General features: G+C 39.1%; 4 protein-coding genes across 8 annotated transcripts in view; 3 read left to right on the top strand and 1 right to left on the bottom strand.

Annotated features, from left to right (window-relative positions):
* sytl4 (synaptotagmin-like 4) overlaps positions 1–1,745 on the top strand; it is a 12,646-nt gene extending 10,901 nt beyond the window's left edge. The window contains exons 13-17 of the mRNA XM_025062935.1: positions 1–52; positions 312–420; positions 541–646; positions 861–1,066; positions 1,196–1,745. The exon at positions 1–52 is cut by the window's left edge and continues 107 nt beyond it. Coding sequence (XP_024918703.1) covers positions 1–52; positions 312–420; positions 541–646; positions 861–1,066; positions 1,196–1,344 — 622 coding nt within the window. The 3' untranslated portion in view covers positions 1,345–1,745. The remainder of the gene's footprint in view (positions 53–311; positions 421–540; positions 647–860; positions 1,067–1,195) is intronic.
* On the bottom strand, positions 1,552–8,527 carry srpx2 (sushi-repeat containing protein X-linked 2). Its single transcript, XM_008326434.3, has 10 exons — positions 8,290–8,527; positions 6,770–6,835; positions 5,340–5,534; positions 4,871–5,047; positions 4,596–4,719; positions 4,384–4,505; positions 4,085–4,264; positions 3,375–3,508; positions 3,170–3,291; positions 1,552–2,309 (listed from the first exon to the last, which is right to left on the bottom strand). Exons 1-10 carry the CDS (start codon positions 8,366–8,368, stop codon positions 2,111–2,113), a joined length of 1,398 nt encoding a protein of 465 aa, XP_008324656.1. The 5' UTR covers positions 8,369–8,527; the 3' UTR covers positions 1,552–2,110.
* Positions 7,512–14,802, top strand: tspan6 (tetraspanin 6). 3 transcript variants are annotated; one of them, XM_025062938.1, is made up of 9 exons: positions 7,512–7,536; positions 9,493–9,610; positions 11,296–11,484; positions 11,569–11,643; positions 13,233–13,325; positions 13,443–13,598; positions 13,848–13,931; positions 14,052–14,137; positions 14,262–14,802. In XM_025062938.1, exons 2-8 carry the CDS (start codon positions 9,524–9,526, stop codon positions 14,118–14,120), a joined length of 753 nt encoding a protein of 250 aa, XP_024918706.1. In that variant the 5' UTR covers positions 7,512–7,536; positions 9,493–9,523; the 3' UTR covers positions 14,121–14,137; positions 14,262–14,802. The 3 variants fall into 3 exon arrangements, with proteins under 3 accessions (XP_024918706.1, XP_024918707.1, XP_016894864.1); XM_025062939.1 differs by lacking the exon at positions 7,512–7,536 and adding an exon at positions 9,028–9,183; XM_017039375.2 differs by lacking the exon at positions 7,512–7,536 and having other exon boundaries at positions 9,412–9,610.
* A 321-nt stretch (positions 14,803–15,123) lies between these two features.
* On the top strand, positions 15,124–18,747 carry mid1ip1l (MID1 interacting protein 1, like). Of its 3 annotated transcripts, none has more exons than XM_008326437.3 (2): positions 15,124–15,321; positions 17,539–18,747. In XM_008326437.3, exon 2 carries the CDS (start codon positions 17,587–17,589, stop codon positions 18,034–18,036), a length of 450 nt encoding a protein of 149 aa, XP_008324659.1. In that variant the 5' UTR covers positions 15,124–15,321; positions 17,539–17,586; the 3' UTR covers positions 18,037–18,747. The 3 variants fall into 3 exon arrangements, with proteins under 3 accessions (XP_008324659.1, XP_024919060.1, XP_008324658.1); XM_025063292.1 differs by lacking the exon at positions 15,124–15,321 and adding an exon at positions 15,578–15,598; XM_008326436.3 differs by lacking the exon at positions 15,124–15,321 and adding an exon at positions 15,888–16,043.
* The last annotated feature ends 1,504 nt before the right edge of the window (positions 18,748–20,251 follow it).

The following is a 20,251-nucleotide window of genomic DNA, read 5'->3' as shown; positions in this document are numbered from 1 at the left end:
CGACAGAGACCTAGAGTCTGCTCACGAGCAGACGTTACGTCTGAGGTCAAAGGTAGATCAGAGAAACTCTTTTTTTTTTTATTTATTGTGTTTTATGTTTTGTAATTTTTTTTTATTTAGTGTGTTTTATGTTTTGTAATTTTTTTTTTCTTTATCAAAGAAACAATAATGCGTCGGTTTTTGATTTCCTCACATCTGAATGATGGACTGATGGTGTGATTTAGGCGGTTCAGTTTGTTGGGCCTCATGACATTTGCACCAATTTATTATTTTGCTCTCGTGTTTAAACTGTGATGTTGTCTATGATCCAGGCCTCATCCAGCCTGCAGACGTCTGCCTTTTCTCAGTACAAGGGAGAGCTGGTCATTTCTCTAAAATATATTACCAACAAAAAGAGGACGCCAGAGAAAAAGAGCAAAGGTGAGAAAAATCGTCAGAAAAGGGAACAGAAAATTTGACTCAAAAAAAAGCAGGAGAAAGCAATAAATATGTTTGATTGTCTTTCACGCACATTTCTGACCATTTGTGTTTCCGTGTCAGGTAAAAAGCCGGAAATTGAGACAGGAGAACTCCATGTTTTAATTAAAGAGGCAAAAAGTTTGACACCAATGAAGACGGGAGACATCTCTGACAGTTTTGTCAAAGGGTGAGATAATGAAGCTGTCACAAAAACTCCTAAACACCTGCAGATGTCTCCCTAAAAATGCATGACCTTCTTCCGCTCTCATCGTGACCTTTGTGTAGATCTGAGTTTTGATCAAATGCACTCCATCTTTGACCCTCTTGCCCACTCTCTCTATTCACTACTCCACTGACAGTAGTAATGAAATCACTGACACTATATATATCTGCTGCCACAGATGTTTGTTTCCATCCAAAACAAAGAGCAGTAAGAAGACTGCAGTGGTGAAAAAGAGTCTGAACCCCCACTACAACCACACCTTTATTTACCCTGACGTGGTTCAGGACCAACTGAAGAACATGTGTCTGGAGCTGACCATCTGGGACAAAGAGAAGCTTCTGAGTCACGAGTTTTTGGGAGGAGTTCGACTCAGCTCTGGGAGAGGTAGAAAGAAAAAAAACCACGTTGTTGCATATGAATGATCTTCACAGAAATGACTGTTTTTTTTCCATGTAAAGATATTTAAAGGATTATTTTGTTAAGATAAATTTCTGATTCTTCATTATCCCACAGGAGCTGTGAAAATAGGAAAAGAGGAAGTGGAAATGAATTCCGTGGGAGAGGAAGTGAGCCTGTGGGAGAAAATGATGCAGTACCCAGACTCGTGGGCAGAGGGCACTCTTCCCCTGAGGTCCTCCATGAAGATGGAGCAGAGTCGGTAAAGAAGAGAAGCCGGGGCCTCGAGATGTGTTTTTGACGTTCGACATTCCCTAAGGCGGAGCGGGTGCGGTCTGAAGAGCGGATGCGATCGATAAATGAAGAAGAGTAACTCCGCTGTTTGGAGTTTAAAATGTGTTATATTTATATCAACTCAAACTTCCTGTGTTTCCTGAGGTCTGCTCCTCCTGCGCTGGTCACCAAACAACACGAACTCTTCACAGTTTTATTGATGAACATTTCAAAACCAGTTGAGACCCCAAAGCTGAAATGTGCACCAAATTATTTTTATGTACAAACCTTTTATAACCACCTATATTCAGTAATATATATAAACATTTTTCTTTTCAATGATACGAAGATATAATCTATTTATATGGCATGAATAAAGTTGATTTTACATTTGCCCAGTTTGTTTGGACTTTTTGTTCCCAAAGTCCTCAACCCTGGCCTTAAATTACCTCCATCTGATGAACACCAGGTGGCAGCAGTGACGCTTCAGCACAAAGGAATCACATTTCGTCCTGATATTAACCATTGACCTGCACTTGCTGGTTAAGCAACATAAAGCAATTCATTACAAACATCTCGAGATTTTGTAAAGATGTTTTCACAACCAAACTACAGTAGTCCTCGGTAAGAGTGACGATTATATTGACCTTGGAGAAACGTGATGTCGGTTGTTATAAGATTCTAGTGTTAACATTTGCTATCGAACCGTACTACCGTGACCAGTTGAAGGCTCTTAGTGCCCGTAGCCGCCTCTGCCTCTCAAAGGTACTCATCTGGCTCATCGCAAAAGTCTTTGTGGAGCTCTAACCTCTCTCGCTCTTCTTCGTCCAGCAGGAAACTGTCAATGTAGGAGAACAGCTGATCGGAGGCTAACGGCGTTATGAAACGTTCTCTGTCCACGCCACGGTTGTCCAGAAGAAGCATGCTGAAATAAGTCCTGGAGATCCGGAACACTTGCCTGCAGAAAAGAGGAGGAAAAGGAAGCAGATACGTAGCTTCAGACTAGCATTTTTCTTCTCGCTGATGAGTGAAGGAATATTTGACCCATGGAGTTGGTGCAGTGCATTTTTCTTCTCACTGATGAGTGAAGGAATATTTGACCCATTGGATATGAGGAGCTTCAGGCTCAGGATCCTAATGTTCTCCACATGTTTATTGTTTTTTCCTATCTTTTTTTTATACGTATAAGTAAGCTCAGTGAAAACAGTGTGGCTGGAGCTGGAAAAAAAATCGCTGAAACGTCAAAGACTTATAATAAGTGAAGAGTTGAGGTTATGACGCAACAAAAAATTTGCTGTTGTGACAAAACTTTTTTTCCCCCGTTGCCCAACGGCACACTGGGAAAAGCGCGCTGAAGTAATGCTCTCCGTGCTGGGTTTCTGGTGTCACTTTCAGTAAAAGCTAGGGAGGAAAAAAAAAAAACCTGATGAGAAAGATTTTTCCAGTCATCGGAAAAAGTGAGCAGATCCACTTCGCCCCTGGACGAACAAATAGAGAGCTGCTCCTTCTTACAAGTGACTTTTAGGGTCTGCAACAGAAGCTTTAACTTTCTCTCAAAGCTGAGACAGATGTTTTTGGTACAACTGAGTTTCACCTTGCACCTTGTTTCCACGTTGTTGCTTTAATGCTGATAATCTCTCTCTCTCTTTCATTATTTTTTTCCATTTTAGACCTCCACTAAGAGAAGACTTTGCTTGTTCAGTTTAAGCACCAATCAGGGTCACTAGGGGGCAGCAACTCACACAGTGGTTTGTACTGATAAAAATATACACGTTGTCAGGTTCTCAATAGTATTTCATTTTCGTGTGAAGGTTTTACCTAAGCCCCTCGATGACTTCGGAGCTTAGATGACTTTCTTTGATGCGGCCTATCTCTTGTTCTCCTGACCCCAGCAGCTCGATCAGGGTCACATGTCTCAGGTCCAGCCCACAGTCTGCTTTCTACGGGAGGCAAAGGTAACTCATCTATCTTTCTTTTTTTTTTTTGTCAGTGGATAAACAATTCCGCAAGATTTCTACTCTACCTGAATCATGATGTTCTGCAGCTGGTAGTCTGCGTCAGTAATGTTTGGAGCAGACAGGATCAGAAGATTCCTCTTCCCGTAGAACTGATCCAGGAGCGCCGAGGCCGTCTTCACATCGTATTTGATCTTCATTGCTGCAGACAACGTCATACACAGTCTGTCAGTTCACTGTACTGTCTGTTGTAAAAAAAATACACCGATTTGTTCAATTTGTAAAACGCGATGTTGAAGCTCATTTTACCTCAGCTCATCACATCACATTGTGTTGTATCATAAACCATCCACCGTATCTTCAGGACTATAAGTCCACACTTTTTTTTTTCATCCTTTGGCTGGGTTTGCGACTTACACTCAGGTGCGACTTATATATTAAAATATATAATTTCTAATGTTTGATGTTTTGACACTGACAGCCACTAGAGGGCGCTCTAGGCTGGTGTACCAGTATCTGCTACTCCTGTACCAATGAAAATTTACATGTTCGTTATTTTCACACTGACAGCCACTAGAGGGCACTCTAACTGACTGGTGCTACTTATACATTATATATTTTAATTTTTCTTCATTATGTATTTTTTGACTGGTGCGACTTACAGTCTGGAAAATTAGTGATTTTCTATGTAAAAAAATGTATTATTATCTATCATTTCCAAATCCTTTTTTCACTGAAGTCATAGACAAACCATATCAAGATGAGGATCAGGACTTACAGACACACTGAGCTGGATCTCCTTCCCAGTTTCTGCTGAACTGACAGACTCGACTGGAAACTCCCATCAGCTCATATCCTCCGTCACATTTATAATCACAGGAGGATCCATAAATGTTTCTGTCTGAGGAGCAGGTCAGGTACCCGTGGAGAGGTGGAGCCAGAGGTGGACATGTCCTCACTGCGGAGACAGTGAAGTTAATTCACTATTTTTTCAGTCTGTAAAACGATAGGATTTTTCTTTTTTTTAATATCTCATTAACGTGGGGACTTGAACAAAAATATTTCGGATGTCTGCACCTTCTACACGGATGAGAAACTTGCAGGCTGCTCTGTTCCGAGCCTGATCGTAAACTTTATATCTGATTACAGTCACTCCTTCGCTGAACTCAGTATCTGGTTCTTGACCCACTAAAATAACTCTGGCCAAGACAAAAGAGAAGAAAAGAAAATATTTTAATTCTAATGTGAAATTACTCACAGAATAAAGTTAAAGAAAGGTCGTGACTTACTGGAGGAACTTATCAGCTGTGTCTGTGGCTACAGGAGGATCCCAGGACACTCTTACCGTCAGTTTTCCAGGCTCTGCCACCTTCAGCCTTGAAGGAGGACACTTGATTTTTGGAGGCTCAGTATCTAGAAAAAAAAGGACCATGGTGAGAAGAGAGGAAACACGTTGGATCCGTGATCAATTCAGGTGTCCAAACAAATATCGGTTGACCGATATTATCGCCATCCCCGGTGATTTTCAAACACGAGCAGGAAGTATTCCCGGGCAGGAACATACCTACACATTCAGGCTGAACTCCACTCCAAGAGCCCCCGCGCTGACAGGTGCGCGAATGTTCGCTTTCAATCCGATAACCAGAGTTACAGGTGAAGTCGCACCTGGAGTCCACCTCAAACCCGTGAGTACAGGCGTATCGGCCGTGATGGATCAGAGGCAGTACTCGACAACGCATCTCTGAAGTGAACATGGTGGGGAAAAAAAGGATCAGGAACAGATATGAATCATCTCAAATTGTTTGCCTTTTTCGTACTAAAAAAAGATATATGGGACAAGTGAGAGGATGTTGGAGGAAGGAAGAAGGAGAAGATTAATGGAGATGAAACAGCCTTAAAGTGATATGGAGGCTAATGATCCACTTTATGTTTTAAATGACTGGGAAAAACAAATAGAAAAAAATGTTTCTGCAGTCTGTAAGCCTCTATCCTCGTTGGTTTTGGTCTCTACTGTTTATTTTATGGTGACGTACTGCGACAGAAAGCCGTTGCGGACCAGCGGCGAGTGGAAAGACACTGGATGGAACTCCGCCCAATCAAGCGATATCCGCGGTCGCAGCTCATCTCACAGCGAGTTCCCAGATGGCTGCTATAGACCCCGCCCCCTCGAGGAGAGCGACATGTTACTTCTCCGTTGGTCAGACCGAGGCTGTGACACCACTGGGGATCTGTATGAATTAGAGTAATCATCAATACATCATCAACTTTTTGTCACCATTATCATCATCATCTTCGTCATCCTCATGGGGAGAGGATCAAGATCGTGTGATTCTTGACGCGACACAGTGGTGGGTTTTTATTTTTCCTGTTGGTAAAACTGTTGGGAGGTGTACAGCTTCAAAGATCAGTAGGTGCTCGGTGCTATCGTATACATCGGAGTGTGTCTGGCTGTGATGAAGCTGTGACTCAAGAGGTTTCATGATCGTATGTTAACGGAAAGTGAACTACTTAATATTTGGACAATGGGTTCAGTCAATTCTAAGTGATTTTGTTTGATTTATTTAATTTATAAGATGTGGGAAAATGTATAATGTTTACATAAATCAGTGTTTGATTTTTTTTTTTTTTTTTTTGTATACATGTTAATGGAAAGTGAACTACTTAATATTTGGACAATGGGTTCAGTCAATTCTAAGTGATTTTGTTTGATTTATTTAATTTATAAGATGTGGGAAAATGTATAATGTTTACATAAATCAGTGTTTGATTTTTTTTTTTTTTTTTTTTTTTTTGTCACCTGTGTTAGCTCAGCTCATGCACCGGCTTGTTCTAATCATTAATGGACATGAATAATACATTGAATAATAATCAGTTCACATCTAGACTCAGGAATTCAGGGGTTACGGCCAAGGGGGCGGGGAGGGTCTTCACATCTACACACAGACTCAGGAATTCAGGGGTCACGGCCAAGGGGGCGGGGAGGGCGAGCGCTGAGAAACTTTACTGCTAAGGTGGCTCAGAACCAGGCGTGGGCAAACTTTTTGACTCACACTGCTAAGGTGGCTAAAAACCAGGCGTGGGCAAACTTTCTGACTCGCCGGCCTGAAATTTGACAGGGGGGCCGGGTCAGGAGCAGATAGATAGAGGGTTCATGTGAACTCGGATAAATGACATGTTAAAGTCATGCATAAAGGATAAAATGCTAAAAATGCTTTTTAGCTTCCTCTACGCCATCTACAGGAAAAATGTGGGCATTGCAGGGAAAAGACAGAACTATAATCACAGTACAAACTGTTGACTTGTTGACTTTTGTAGAAGACAAAAGGGTTAGCAGAGGATAATAGATATTCATTTACTTCATTTCTGCATTTATAAGTATATGTTGCGGTTGGTCGCAGTAAATTACAGTTATATCTGCAGTTTATATTACATAGTAAAGACCCCTTCGATGGGGTAAACTGACCGTTATAGTCCAGCTGAGGAGAAGAGTCTTCTGTATTATCGGCGTAGTCGCTGGTGGAGGCTGCACCTGAACAAAAACAAACATTTAAACCTCAGTCACTTGACTGAAAACATCTAATCCCGTTTCTCTGCTGCTGTTTCCCACTGACATTCCTGACACTCACGCCTGGAATTCTAATCAGTGTATCTTCACAAAAAACACGCATAGCTGGCAGAGGGAGATGTTTTGAGTTTGAAGGGGGTGAAAAAAATTCCCAAGATTTAATTTTTCTCCTAAATAATGGACTAATTTCCTTCAAATCTCCAGGTTAGTTTTTCTCACTTGGCTCTAAGAGTGGAACTAAAAGTGACAAACAGCAGGTTTGCATTAAAGATGACTTGTTTGTTTGAGTTCATGCAGGAAAAAATGACTCTGGGGTTAATAACATTTTTCATATTTCATCATATCATACTCATTTTTTTTAGTCCGCATTGTAACTCCCTCCTCATTTAAGACCTCAGATCCTCGGACAGTTCCAGAAGAATGTGTTGATCTTTGGTTCAGTGCACTTTGACTTTTTAGATCATTTCGTTATACAGAAACCTCTCTGACAAATGACCCGCAAAGTTTAGATTAATGTACGAACACAAAGTAACCCACCCAAAACCCAGGCTTGTTGCACTTTAAAACTATGTTTTGATTAGAACAGCTTCTTCGTATGAGTTTCGTCTGCCAAAGACCGCGGAACTACCCCAGGCTTTACAAACACGTCCCTACAGTGAGACAGAGTGAGTCAGCATTAATCCATTTCTTGGAACAAAGCTTAAATCCTTTTACTCTGCCCACCGCCTCACAGATGAACAGATCTGAGCTTATTATGTATGGAAATTATTCATGAGATAAAAGAAGCACAAGGCTTGAGGGGAAAGTCTTGTGATTGACTGAAGCTGAGCTGTAATAAGGATTCTGGTCATGAAAACAGAGAGCTCTTAAGAAGAACAGAGACTTGGCTGGGATGAACTTCATGCGGACTGGACTGTGGCCAGTTGCATGTTTGGAGATGTTCTTCATTCCTGAAAAAAGTCATGTCTTTGTTTGGATTTTTTACACCTCAAAAATCCAGCACGGCGCCATCTGATACCTTCACTGATCCTCTGTAACTCAGAGCAGAAGCTTTGATTTCAGCGTCACAGATTTTTTTTTTTTCAATAAAAAAATAGAAGTCATTATCATTATCAAGATTCCAAATTATGTTCGAAAAAGCAGTAGAAATTCTCAGACTTAATTGTGGAAATTTAAGATTCAAGTCGGAAATTTCAAAAAAAGAATATACATTATTCATACAGTATAGAAAATACAGTGGAATCTCAAATTATAACTTTTGTTTCCTACATAGAATGTTTTTTTCCCCTGTTTCTCAACTCAGACCTTTTAGATTTTTTTTTGGCAAACATTCTAAGAATGAAGACATCTACGTAGCATAATTCAAGACAATTAGGTCACAAATATAGAACCTGCGAATGTCAGATAATGAAACTCACCTGTGATGAAGAAAACGAAGAAAACAGAAACACTGAAGCTCAGTATTTTCTTTTTCTTCATGATAATCACAGTTATCATCAAACTCAGATGAAAAGCTTCTTAGTAAAAAACAAACGTTGTCTGCAGAGTTTGTTTTGCTAGTTGATCCAATACAAACAGTACAGACGTCCAGAGTAAGAGTGAGGAGAAAGAGACGCAGCTCCTCTTCACACAGGAGGACAAAGACTCCTAAGATTGAAAAAGTTTCCTTAAAAAAAAAAAAAAAAGTTTCCTTTCTTGGTTCTCCGCAGGAGGACGCTGCTGCACGTTTTTCATGTCGTAATTTTGATGCAGCAAAGAAATGGAACAATATTTAAATTTGAGTTGAAATTAATAAAACTCTTATAAGTTAAACTAATTTATGTAACGATATGAATATCTAAGTTTTATTTAACTTATTATTCAAACCCGTAAGCCTTTATTTTACAACAAAAATCATTTTTGGGACCGGTGTAATGAAGAGCTAACGTCTATTCGACAATTATAGGAAATTATAGCACGGGTTTATTTTCTAAACACTACTTTTATTGTATGATTAATTAAAACGAAAACGTTAAGAAAATAAGACTATAAGAACTGAAACTTATAAAAACATAAACATTACAGAGGAACAAGTAGGTGAAAGATAAAAGGATAAGAATGAAATGATGACAGGGGACTGTCAGTGTTTGGAACTTCGTCGCTAACTTCACTGAGGAGAGAACAGAGTACGGTTAATACGGCTGTCACACTTTGTCATGGAGGATATTAAACTCCATTTTTAATTCACACGATAAAAAAAACAAGAACAACGATTAAAAAACAAGACAAGAATGAGAACAAAGAGAAGAGAAGAATCTGTCAAATCTACTCTGGTAGGCCCGGGAAAACCCCAGCATCAGTCTGGGCATTTCGTGCCTCAGTCCAAACTTTATTTACTTTATTTATTTTAGTTTTTAATTACACTTACGTTTGTTTCTGCCCGTTCTGTTAATGTTCTGTCGTCGTGAAGTTTTTGAAGTTGTTTTTATATATATTTTTTTTTTAACTTGCGTTCGCTATCCAACAGGGAAACGTGGGTTACGTCACTTCCTCTCTCCTGCTTTTTTTTTTTTTTTTTTTTTTTTCTTTTTTTCTTTCTTCTCTCAATAGTTCAACATCTCTTCTTTCTCCTGTTTCTGCAGTCTGGACTTGAATCTGGATTAAAACTTCATCATGACTCTTCCATCCAGAAGACTACAGACCAAACCTGTCATTACGTGTCTGCAGACCTTCCTCATCTCCTACAGCCTCATCTTCTGGGTCAGTTTGGTAGTTTTTATTTATTTATTTATTTAATCCCGGTCAGATTAATTGACACAGATTAAGTGATCACAGGTTAACGGTCGCATCAAACACACACGTATACGGTTTGAATTTACGACCGTTGCATTGTTTTGGGGGTTCCTGTGTTGTTGGTTGAGTTTTTTTCAGGAAACTAATGTTTTTAACGAGAAAATAAGTCGTCATAAATGCGACGTGTCACCAAAAGTGACGAAAACAAAGTTGTAGCTGTTTTTTTAGCACCTGATCATGCGTGGTTATTTCATTAATAATACTTGTCCCACTGTCTGCTTCTACGGGGATTGTTTTTACCCACTTGCAATTCAAGGTGAATTTGCAAATACTCCGTTTTGAAACGTTTTATATCAAAGTGAAAACATGGCTGCCAACACACTCGCTCTCTCTCTCACTCTCTCTCTCTCTCTCTCACTCGCACACACACACACACCAACACGCGCACACACACTGATTTATTTATTCTTCTCTAACATTAGACCCAGATAAGGATATAATAATTTAAATCAGATTAAGTTTTTTTTCTAATATTGCATAAAAAATCCTAGAACCATGAATAACTTTATTTTAATTTTTTTTAATATTGGTTAATGACTATCCAAAGCAGATAATATTCATAGCAGGGAAGAAATTATACATGAAAGATTCCAAAGTCCAAGTCTATTCAAATTCTCTTCAGGGACGAGGGGAGGGAATGTGGGACGCGTGGTTGTTATGGACTCTGTCTTGTCATTATCTCAGCTGAGTGAACTAATGCTTGAGGCTAATGTTTGTGTTTGTGCATTCGTGTGCACGCCCCGAGAGTGTGAGCGTGCGGAAGAAAAAGTGAGACAGTGAGAGAACTAAGTTGATGAAACAGATCTTGAATTCTTGGAAATCTCCTGCTGTGGTCTTTAAATGTAAAATCAAAGACTAAATTAAACAAAACGTTTGTTTTGTTTAGTTCTTCTAAAGCTTCTGTAGGTTACACGCCCACCATGTCTTTCTCCATGTGCATTGGACAGGTTCTTTCAACATATATGTCAGATAGAAAATCAACAGTGTTGAGCAGACATAGGCAAACTAAGGCCCAGAGGCCTGATGTGGCCCCTACGGACTTTTAATCTATTATCCTCTGTTAACCTTTTTGTCTTCTACAAAAGTCAACAAGTCAACAGTTTGTACTGTGGTTGTATTTCTGCCTTTCCCTGCAATGCCCACATTTTTCCTGTAGATGGCGTAGAGAAAGCTAAAAGCATTTTTTTTTTAGCATTTTAGCCTTTATGCATGACTTTAACATGTCATTTATCCGAGTTCACACGAACCCTCCATCTATCTGGCCCACCAAAATGATGTTATTTATTTATATTATCATTATACTTCTGCCTTTTCCCTGCAATGTCCAGTAGATTGTGTAGAAAAGATGATGTCATTTGTTTATATTATCATTATACTTCTGCCTTTTCCCTGCAATGTCCAGTAGATTGTGTAGAAAAGGCTAATTTTATCCTTTATGCATGACTTTTACTTGTCATTTATCTTAGTTTATCCGAATGCTCCATCAGTCTGCTCCTGACTCGGCCAGCCTGTCAAATTTTAGGACCCGTTTTAGCCTGTGTGTCAAAGGGTTTGCCCACGCCTGCTCTTACCTCTTCTTCTGTCTTTTCCAGGTGACTGGAGTGATCCTACTGGCAGTGGGGATCTGGGGTAAAGTAGGCCTGGAGACCTACATCTCCATGGTGTCTAAGGATAGTGGCAACGCTCTATATGTGCTAATTGGAACCGGAGCTGTCATCATTGTTTTTGGACTGTTTGGTTGCGTAGCTGCGTGTCGCGGCAGTCCATGGATGCTGAAATCGGTGAGTCGGTGAGCAGTTCAGTAGCAGTGTTCCTCGGGATATTGCTATGGCTGGTGTAATTGTTTTTTCTTGGTGTTTCCTCAGTACGCCATGTTTTTGGCCTTAGTCTTCTTGGCTGAACTGGCAGCAGGAATCTCAGGATTTATCTTCAGACACCAGGTAAGTCCCAGGCTTTCCTCAGCAGGCTTCTTCTCATCATACATCCATTTTTAAAAGATCTAAGCAGTACGGGAGAGGTACCAGTAGACTGTAAATCACGGTAGTTTATAAAATGTTTCATAACTGACTCACTATATATTGAAATCTAAGGTATAACCAAGAGTCTCACAAGTCTAAAAAACAGTACAACAAGTAATTAAAACCAAGTCGACAAATCTAATTACCAAGTTCAGAAGTCAATAAACCGACTTCACAAGTATTTAAACCAAGTCTTGGAGCCGAGTTCAGAATTTCTTATAGCAGTGTTTCCCAATCTTTTTTGAGCCACAGCACATAGATTAGAAAAATCCCAATGTGTACCACAAACTTAAACACAATACTGTACATACATACCTACAGGAATTGAAGAAAAACATATATCAAGAGTTTCTTTAACCAATCTGTCTTTCTGTATTTTTTTTTTTTACTTTTTGAAATTTTTAAAATAACAAAATTCTAACATCTTTTTAATTCTACAGATTCAGAATGCCTTTCGTGTTATGTTTGGAAATTCAATGCAGAATTACAATAGCTCTGCAACTGATCTACAGACAATTGTAAGAAACTTCAACCAAAGCTAAAATATTATTATTATTATTATGATCACTGATAATAATAATAATAATAATATTTAAAGCATAATAAAATATAAATGAAACAGAAGCAGTGACATTAATACAGAGCAGCTCTGCAGGCAGCACTTAACAAGTATGAGAACCTAATGTGGACAAGAACCCAGGTCTAAGGAAGTGGCTCTAAACAGGTGAAGCTCAGAGTCATTAAGTTATCAAATATCAAAGGTGTCCAAACGTCATCCAAGAGTCGTCGGATTACTTATTTGACTTCTTAGTAAAAACCTTTTTTTTTTTTTTTTTTTTTAGCATTGTGTCTATATTCCTGGCACATCTGTTGCTAATAAAACGACAAACCAAAAATGTAATTTTTTTCGATTCACCTTATCAATCGGTAGGAGTCGTCTATATTCCTGGCACATCTGTTGCTAATAAAACGACAAACCAAAAATGTAATTTTTTTCGATTCACCTTATCAATCGGTAGGTCGCAAAGATTGGCCTCAGACTTCTGTGACAAAACTCGGCGTTGTAGCTGTTGCTCGGTCCTTAGGCCTGAAGAAAAGGAGCTACCTGTATGAATGCGTTCACTGTAAACTGTCAGACAAGGTGAAGGCTACTGGAAACAAACAAATAATCTGCTATGTTTAAATCCCTCAGATTAAAGATGCTTTTGGCAGCATCCTTACTTCAGCTGTGGATACTGTCAAGTCCAGCAACATTGCCAACTTCCAAAATGTAGTAAGGAATCTCACAGACAGAAGGAAAAAAAAAAAGTTAAACAGAGTAGTGATAAGCACAAATGAGAAAAGAAACTCGTAGGTTAAGAAACAACACACAATGAATGCGGTGTTCTTACTCTGGAAAAAAAAACTGGTGCAGAAATTCACATTAAGATCGTTCGACTTGTTCGTCGTTCGTTCGACAGATCTGCTCACACGTTTCTTTTTTTTTTTTTCGCCATGTTTTAATCCCATAGATTAAATCGTCTTTCGGCAAAGCCTATGACAGCGCTGTGACAAACTACGATGGCAGCGGCAGCGGCGTCTACGTGGACTACATCCAGAGAAGGGTGAGGATCACTTTCACACGCGCACACACTGATGTTTCTGGATCTGAGCGATACAAGTGTGGTTACTATTATCGAGTCACTCGCTTCTCGCTCTCTCCTTTCTTTGGTTCTGTTCAGTTCCACTGCTGCGGGGTCCACAACTACACAGACTGGAAGGACACGAAGTACTTCTCAACACAGGGAATTCCTGCCACTTGTTGTAAAGACCCCATGAATTGTAAACCCGAAACCTTGAAGAACCTGCAACAGGCTGCTGACGAGGTCTATCAGACGGTGAGTGTGGACCGGAGACATTTTCTTTCCTTCACCATCTGAGATAGGAACTCGGTGTCCTCGACCTACGTCGTTTCACGGTCACGTCGCCATCTCCCTTAAGATTTTTTTTTGAAACATTTCGTGAATACATTTCTGTCCCCAAGGGGGCATGACAGAAAGTAATTGAGAACCTCTTCTTTTGTGGTGTCACCTGCAGTGATTCAACTGTAATCCTCTGTTGTACCTTGTGTGTGTGTGTGTTTTCAGGGCTGCTATTTGCAGATGACCCGTACCATTGAAGATAACCTTGGAATTGTAGCTGGAATCGCCTTTGGAATTGCTTTCTTCCAGGTCAGTGACATGATCTTTTCTATGTCAGAATATTCATATATATTTTAATGAAGAACTAACAAACGGGGGGAACACACCGTTTGTCTATTTGAGTTTGGATTAACGTGTGTTTGTTCACAGCTTATCGGCGTTTTCCTGGCTTTTTGTTTGTCTCGAGCGATAACTAACAATCAGTACGAGATGGTCTAACACAGACCTGTTTCCAGGTGAGTCCTTGATTCTACCAAGACCTTTCAATTATTTTGAAATACTTCAGATTAAGTTGTTTTTCCAGCAGAATTCATAAAAAAAAAAAAACAATAAAAGTATTTTGTTCTTTTTTGATTCCAGGTAACAAGCCTCTGCAGAAAACGGACCTCGAAAGACCGCCGGGTGATTTTAATTTGGCGTTTGTGTTTGAAAGTTTATGTTAGTTTTAGGGAAACATCTTTTTTCTGTTTCATTCTTGCCAAAAGGGGAAAAAGAAAATGCTACAGAAAAAGTCAAAGGGAAAAGCTGTGCAGCATCTTGGGACCAAACAAAGAGAGATGAATGTTGAATATTGTTGTCTTTTCATTTAATAGTGATATAGATTAGATGCCTCTTTCCTCTGCCTTATATATTTTTTATGTTTTGTTATATGTAGTTTGTAGCAGATGAAATAAACTGAAAATGTTTCAACTTTAAATACTTCAGTGAAGCCTCAAAATAATGGACAGTAGGCGCTCTCTGTGTGTAAATTTTTCACTATTATTTGGAAAATCCTAGGTCACTCAAGACATCATCTGTTCACTTAACTTCCTTTCACTGTTTTGTTGTATTCAGTCTTTCTTCCACTTTTTTGACGATGCATATAAAAAAATACAGAAAATAAAGATGATATCTTGACAAACGTCTGTGTCTGTGCGACTGTTATAGATCATCAAAAATCCTGAATGGATTTTTTTTTCAATTTAATTTTAATTTTTTTTTTATCTGCTACAGCAAATGTATTTCTGCTGGGACAGGAAATGCTGTCTTCAGTGGGTATCATCATTTTATTAATTTGACCCAATTGAAGAAAATGTGTTTCCTGCAATAAAAGTTTGGATAAATCCTTTAAAAAAAATAAAAAAGGCATCTCATATTATTGTGCTTTAAAGATAAAAGGAACATTTTTGTTTTGATTAGAACAACTGTTAGGCTAGAAACACTGGGAAGGAACGTGAAAAAAAACAAGCATTTAACAAACTAGCTTTGCGTTGTCCAATGACTTGTGGATTTTCCTAAATTACCCTGGGAACAAGACAGAAGAGAACAGGTGTAGGTAATGAGCAGGAATCAATAAAACCACCCGAGCTGCTGCTACTGAAGCTTGAGGATCTGAGGAGTCGAGTTCTGATTTGAAGTGTGGAGAGCATTCCAATCTTTGGTGAGAAAAAAACGTAACTATGTGGTAGTTTATGTGGAATGTATTTGTATTCATAGGAGTCCACATCAATTTAAAGTTGGATGCAACTACTTAAGTACTAAGTACTTAATACTAAGTATACTTAATACTTTAGATGGCATAATTAACTCCATTTTAATGCAATTTGGAGTCGCAGAACTCGTAGCTTCTGAATAATTACACTTTGATATTTTATTAGAAATGATCAAGAGCTCTGCAGTATCATAATCTGTCCACCAGGAGGAAGCGTTTCATGAAGGTAAACTGCAGCAGCCTTGAGCGTAAATGACGTGACATATAAGCGTGACATAAAATCTTAAATGTATAAACGATTATACTTCGATGAAACGTTACTTTACTTTTACTTTCTTCCCCCCCCAGAACGTAACAAGCAATGTTTGACGTCAAATTAAAACCAACGTCAAATCCTGTATTTTGGCAGCGGCCGCCTGTCTATAATTGGCCCACATAGATCAGATGCTGTTTGGTCCCGCCTCTGTCCTCTCCAGCACCAATTAGAGCAGCGGTGTCTGTGGAAGGCGTGACTTTTTGTTTTATGTGCGTGTGTGGTATTTAAGCGGACGTAACGGCAACTGCGTTTGAGGAAATTCAGATTTTCCTTCATTGGTGAATGTGGAGCAGTGCCGGTGTCTTGACAACAACTTGCGACCCAGGAAATAACTCGGGTTTGAAATACGCACAAGGTCAGTTTGCACACGTTAAATTAAATGACTGTTTACACAGGAAAGGCAAGGTTTCAGTGTGCCGTGATGCGAGGCCAATGGGTTCATCATCCGTGTTGGAGTAGTGCCCGGAATTAAATGTTCAACAACGTTCTAATCTCTTTAACTGTCAAGTAATCCGAAAACACGTGGTCAGACTCGGCTAAGTTTACTGTGTTAAATCTTAACATTAACTAATTCTGGGTTGTTGCATTATCGTCATCACGCTATGGTAGAGTTGGTGCGTTCAGGGACCTTTTTTTTGTTTGGTTCAGGGTAGGGAGTAGTCGACGATTTCATCAGCCGTGAAACTGTTAGGCTACAGCTTTCGGATACAGTTTTACTTTTAATGTCATTCCTGTCTTGGCACCGGTTACTTTACGTACCAGTGCGATATCAGTTTTTTTCTTTTAAACGCATGTGTTTAGAAAATTACTTTAAATGTTAGCGCCTCGAAGTAATTAACGTACTTAAGGCTTTATTGACAATGCCCCCTCCCTAAATTTGGTCTAAAAGAAATTATGGTAGGTTTTTTTTTTTTTTTTTTTATATATATATATTTCTTTAGGAAATGATTATCGGTGGCAAAAACATTATACAAAATAAAGTTTGGTTTAAAACCAATTTAAACAAGTGATACATTGTCTTTATCTATGTAATAGAGTTATAGATTTATTATTTGAGTTAAATTGCTCCAAGTTGTTTATAGTTTTAATGGCTGTGAATTGTCAAACTGACTAAATTTTTAGTGTTGTGATTCGTCTTTGGAACTGCCTGAAGAAAGTCCTTTAGTCCTCTGCTAATGTTGCTAATTAAGCCACTTAAATGATGTCCAGGTGATATGTTTCTGCTATTGTTTTTTTTTTTTTTACTTGAACAAAATCTTGTGCTTTTCTTCTCCACTTGCACAATCACTACCCTTATACCTTATTATATTACATTAGCTGTTAACAGCAGCTAATAGCAGGTATATCTACCAATTTTCCTGTTTGCTTTTTTTTTTTTTTTTTTTTTTCAATTTAGATTGTGAAAAATGTAAATTTACTGTTCAGGGAAAAACTTGACATATTGGATTAAATGCTGCTTCTTTCTACGTTTATTTATAAAAGATTTAATTTTTTTTAGTCTAACTTTAACTTTTAGTAGTATTTAGTTAACTATTTTACCAATTTTGGGTGTAACCACTTGGCTGTTCTGACATGCCCTGAAAACAAAATGGCTGAAACTTAACATGTTTGAGATGCAGCATGAATGACAGAAACACAGCTGGACTTTTTTTTTGGGGGTTGTCTTGCATCATGTTTCCCAGGAGTTTACAAATGTCTATTGATTTGGGTGGCGAAGGTTTGTGACTATGGGTCCCCAGGGGGGGGAAAAAAAAGTTTGGGAAACACTGTACTCTAGTTCTAGTTTTGATTTCTAATGATTGTTAGATCACTGCATATTAACACTCACACTTTCCCTCATTCCTCTCCAGAAACCCTCCACATTATCACCTTCACCACTACACAAAATCCAAGCCACGATGATGCAACTCAACAGCGACTCATGCAACAAGCACTCACTCATTAATGTCATGCACCGTTTCATCGCTGCTGCCAACAACATGGACGAGACCATCATGGTTCCCAGTCTTCTGAGGGACCTGCCCTTGGAAGAGGTGGAGGCCAACAACAACAACAAGCAGAGGGACATGTACGAACACTACCAGCTCCTGAAGTCCATCAAGAATGACATGGAGTGGGGTCTCCTGAAGAGGGAGATGAACAGCGGTGGCTTCCTGGAGATGACGGTGAAGCAAGAAGAGCAGCAGGTCCAGGAACAGGTGCTCCCCGACAGCAGCTCAGACCTTGAGCACCAGTTCCACTTCCACCTCAGAGGACTGTTTGGAGTTCTGTCCAAGCTGACCATGCAGGCAGACGACCTGACCAACAGGTATAAGAGGGAGATAGGAGGAGGGACCTTCATCAGATAGAACTGTCCGTCTCCCCTTTTGTTGTCTCCCCCCCTCCCCCTGCTCTGACTTGCCTGACTTGAAAAAGATGGGATTTGTTGGAAGGGTCCTGTCTCTTCTGGAAGACGATGTGAACGGTGACCTGACCAGGGCACGGTCTCAGATATTTTTTTTATTTTTATTTTTTAAGTCCTTTGAAGAAGCACTCCAAACTGTCGTTCGTCCTGATGAAAACTTCTCTGAAGCCAGTGATGCCTGCACTAATCTGAGCCTGGGGGTTTCTGTGCACAGATCGTTGTGTTGGTGGAGGTTTAACCAAGCCTGGATCCAGGTCTGACTCTATTTTTCAGGTTGTCAGTAGAGGTTAATTTGTGTGGTTGTGTAGGTTAAGTGTGGGTGTCGTTGAATGTAGGTTGTTCATCACTATTTTTATTATTATTATTCTTATTAAGCCCTTTTCACTTTATACCAGCACAGTTTTTTTTTATTATTAATGGTGCCTTGACTTTCTCTCCTTGTTCTGTACTCCAGACCCTGTTCAGTCACCTTCACATTGTCTTCACGCTGTAACTGTTCTTCAGGATGTTTGTAATGTTTGTATTGAAAACACATCATTTTCATTACAAACAATTTTTTTTTTTTTTCTTCATTAACTGTCACGATATTTCATCACCAGTTTTATACTGATGCAGAAATGCAGTAGAAGTGAAATAAATAATTCCAAAATTAATATTTCTTGACTGATTTTTTTTTTTTTTTTTTTTTTTTAAAGCACATCCTATAAACAACAGGGTCCAAACTTTAGTCTGAAACTCGTTTGGAGTAAACCAAAATGCGTGATAATTTGCAATGATTTACATTGCCAATATGTAAAGTTTTAGCTGTAGAAGTGTATTTGACTTTATATAATGTAGAGCTTCACACCTGAGACTAACACTGTGCCTCTATGGTGCTGTGCTGTTTGAGATCGTTTTTAATAGTTGATGGTAATATCTAGAAAAACCAGCTACACGTGTATGGCTCCAGCCAATTTTTTTTTTTGGCTGCCAGACAACTACGCAAAAGTGAATCGATTGTGGTTTTAACGTCATAATATGAACAGAACTGCGAAAACCTGGTCCAGTTCGGGTTGTAGGTGAGGTCCATCTGCCTTGTGTAACCTTGTCCAGGGATTACGAGAGGATTAAAATGTAAATCTGGTAAATGGGTCGCCGCTAAGACTGAAGTGGACCGTTTTTCTATAAACCCCTTAACAAAAATGCAAATGTGCTTTAAACAACAAACTGATGTGACCAGGAACTCCGGCTGGTCCTCGTAAACTCGTAGTGAAGGCAAATTTCGTCGTATATTTGGTGATCTGGTTTGGACTGGTCAAACTGAACTAGCTGTCACTTCTGCGGCCATGTGATCGCAAGATTGCGCCAGCTCAGATATTTTCATGCACTGCATTTTATTTGAACTTGAGTTATATTCCTGAGAGTACAGTATTAGACATTTCAGGTGACCCCGTTGGAAATCCAGGGGGAACCCGTGGTTGGGAAAAAGCACTGCAATAGAACACAAAGAAACTCAGGTGATTTCCATAGACAGATGGTTGAGGTGTTATTGAAACACAATAACCAACCGTAAAGTTGATACGACTTGATTTCTCAGAAATAAAAATAAAATCTTAATTTGTCTAAAGTTGCATTTATACCTGCAGTAAGCAAAAAAAAAAAAAACCAATATAAGGTAATAAAGTGAGATAAGGTAAGATAAAATAAAATTGTTATAGCTCTTACGAAGGCTTTATTGCGGAAGCTGGCGTTACTTTTACGTTTGTGAAGACAAAGGACATTTCCCAAAAATTCTCAGGTATTGAGAGGGGGAGCCATATTGTACTGAAGAAAATTGTCCAAAAAAAAAACCAAACTAGGAAGTGCACAAGCTGATTTGTTTGGATTCTCTGAGAGAGAGAGAGAGAGAGAGAGAGCAGGAATCCAGCAACTGCTCCAACTGTTGGAGCATAAAAATAACTGTTTGGAGAAGCATCATCATCATCGTGCAACTTTAAGCAATCGTCGATGAATTTCCAGGAGACCAAATCAGTGTCACAAACTGGTCAAGGTCCTGACTTAAAATCAATACACATAAGGATATTTGTTTAAAAAACGGGAAGTGTTCAGAAAAACATTCCCAGGGTCTGGTTAGATGTTATTTGAGTTCCTTATTTGTGCCGTATCACAGCTGTAAACAT

Source organism: Cynoglossus semilaevis, chromosome 15 (assembly GCF_000523025.1).
Source record: "Cynoglossus semilaevis isolate Cse_v1.0 chromosome 15, Cse_v1.0, whole genome shotgun sequence".
Lineage (NCBI taxonomy): Eukaryota > Metazoa > Chordata > Actinopteri > Pleuronectiformes > Cynoglossidae > Cynoglossus > Cynoglossus semilaevis.
Note: the sequence above shows the minus strand (reverse complement) of the source record. Positions and strands in the feature narration are given on the sequence as shown.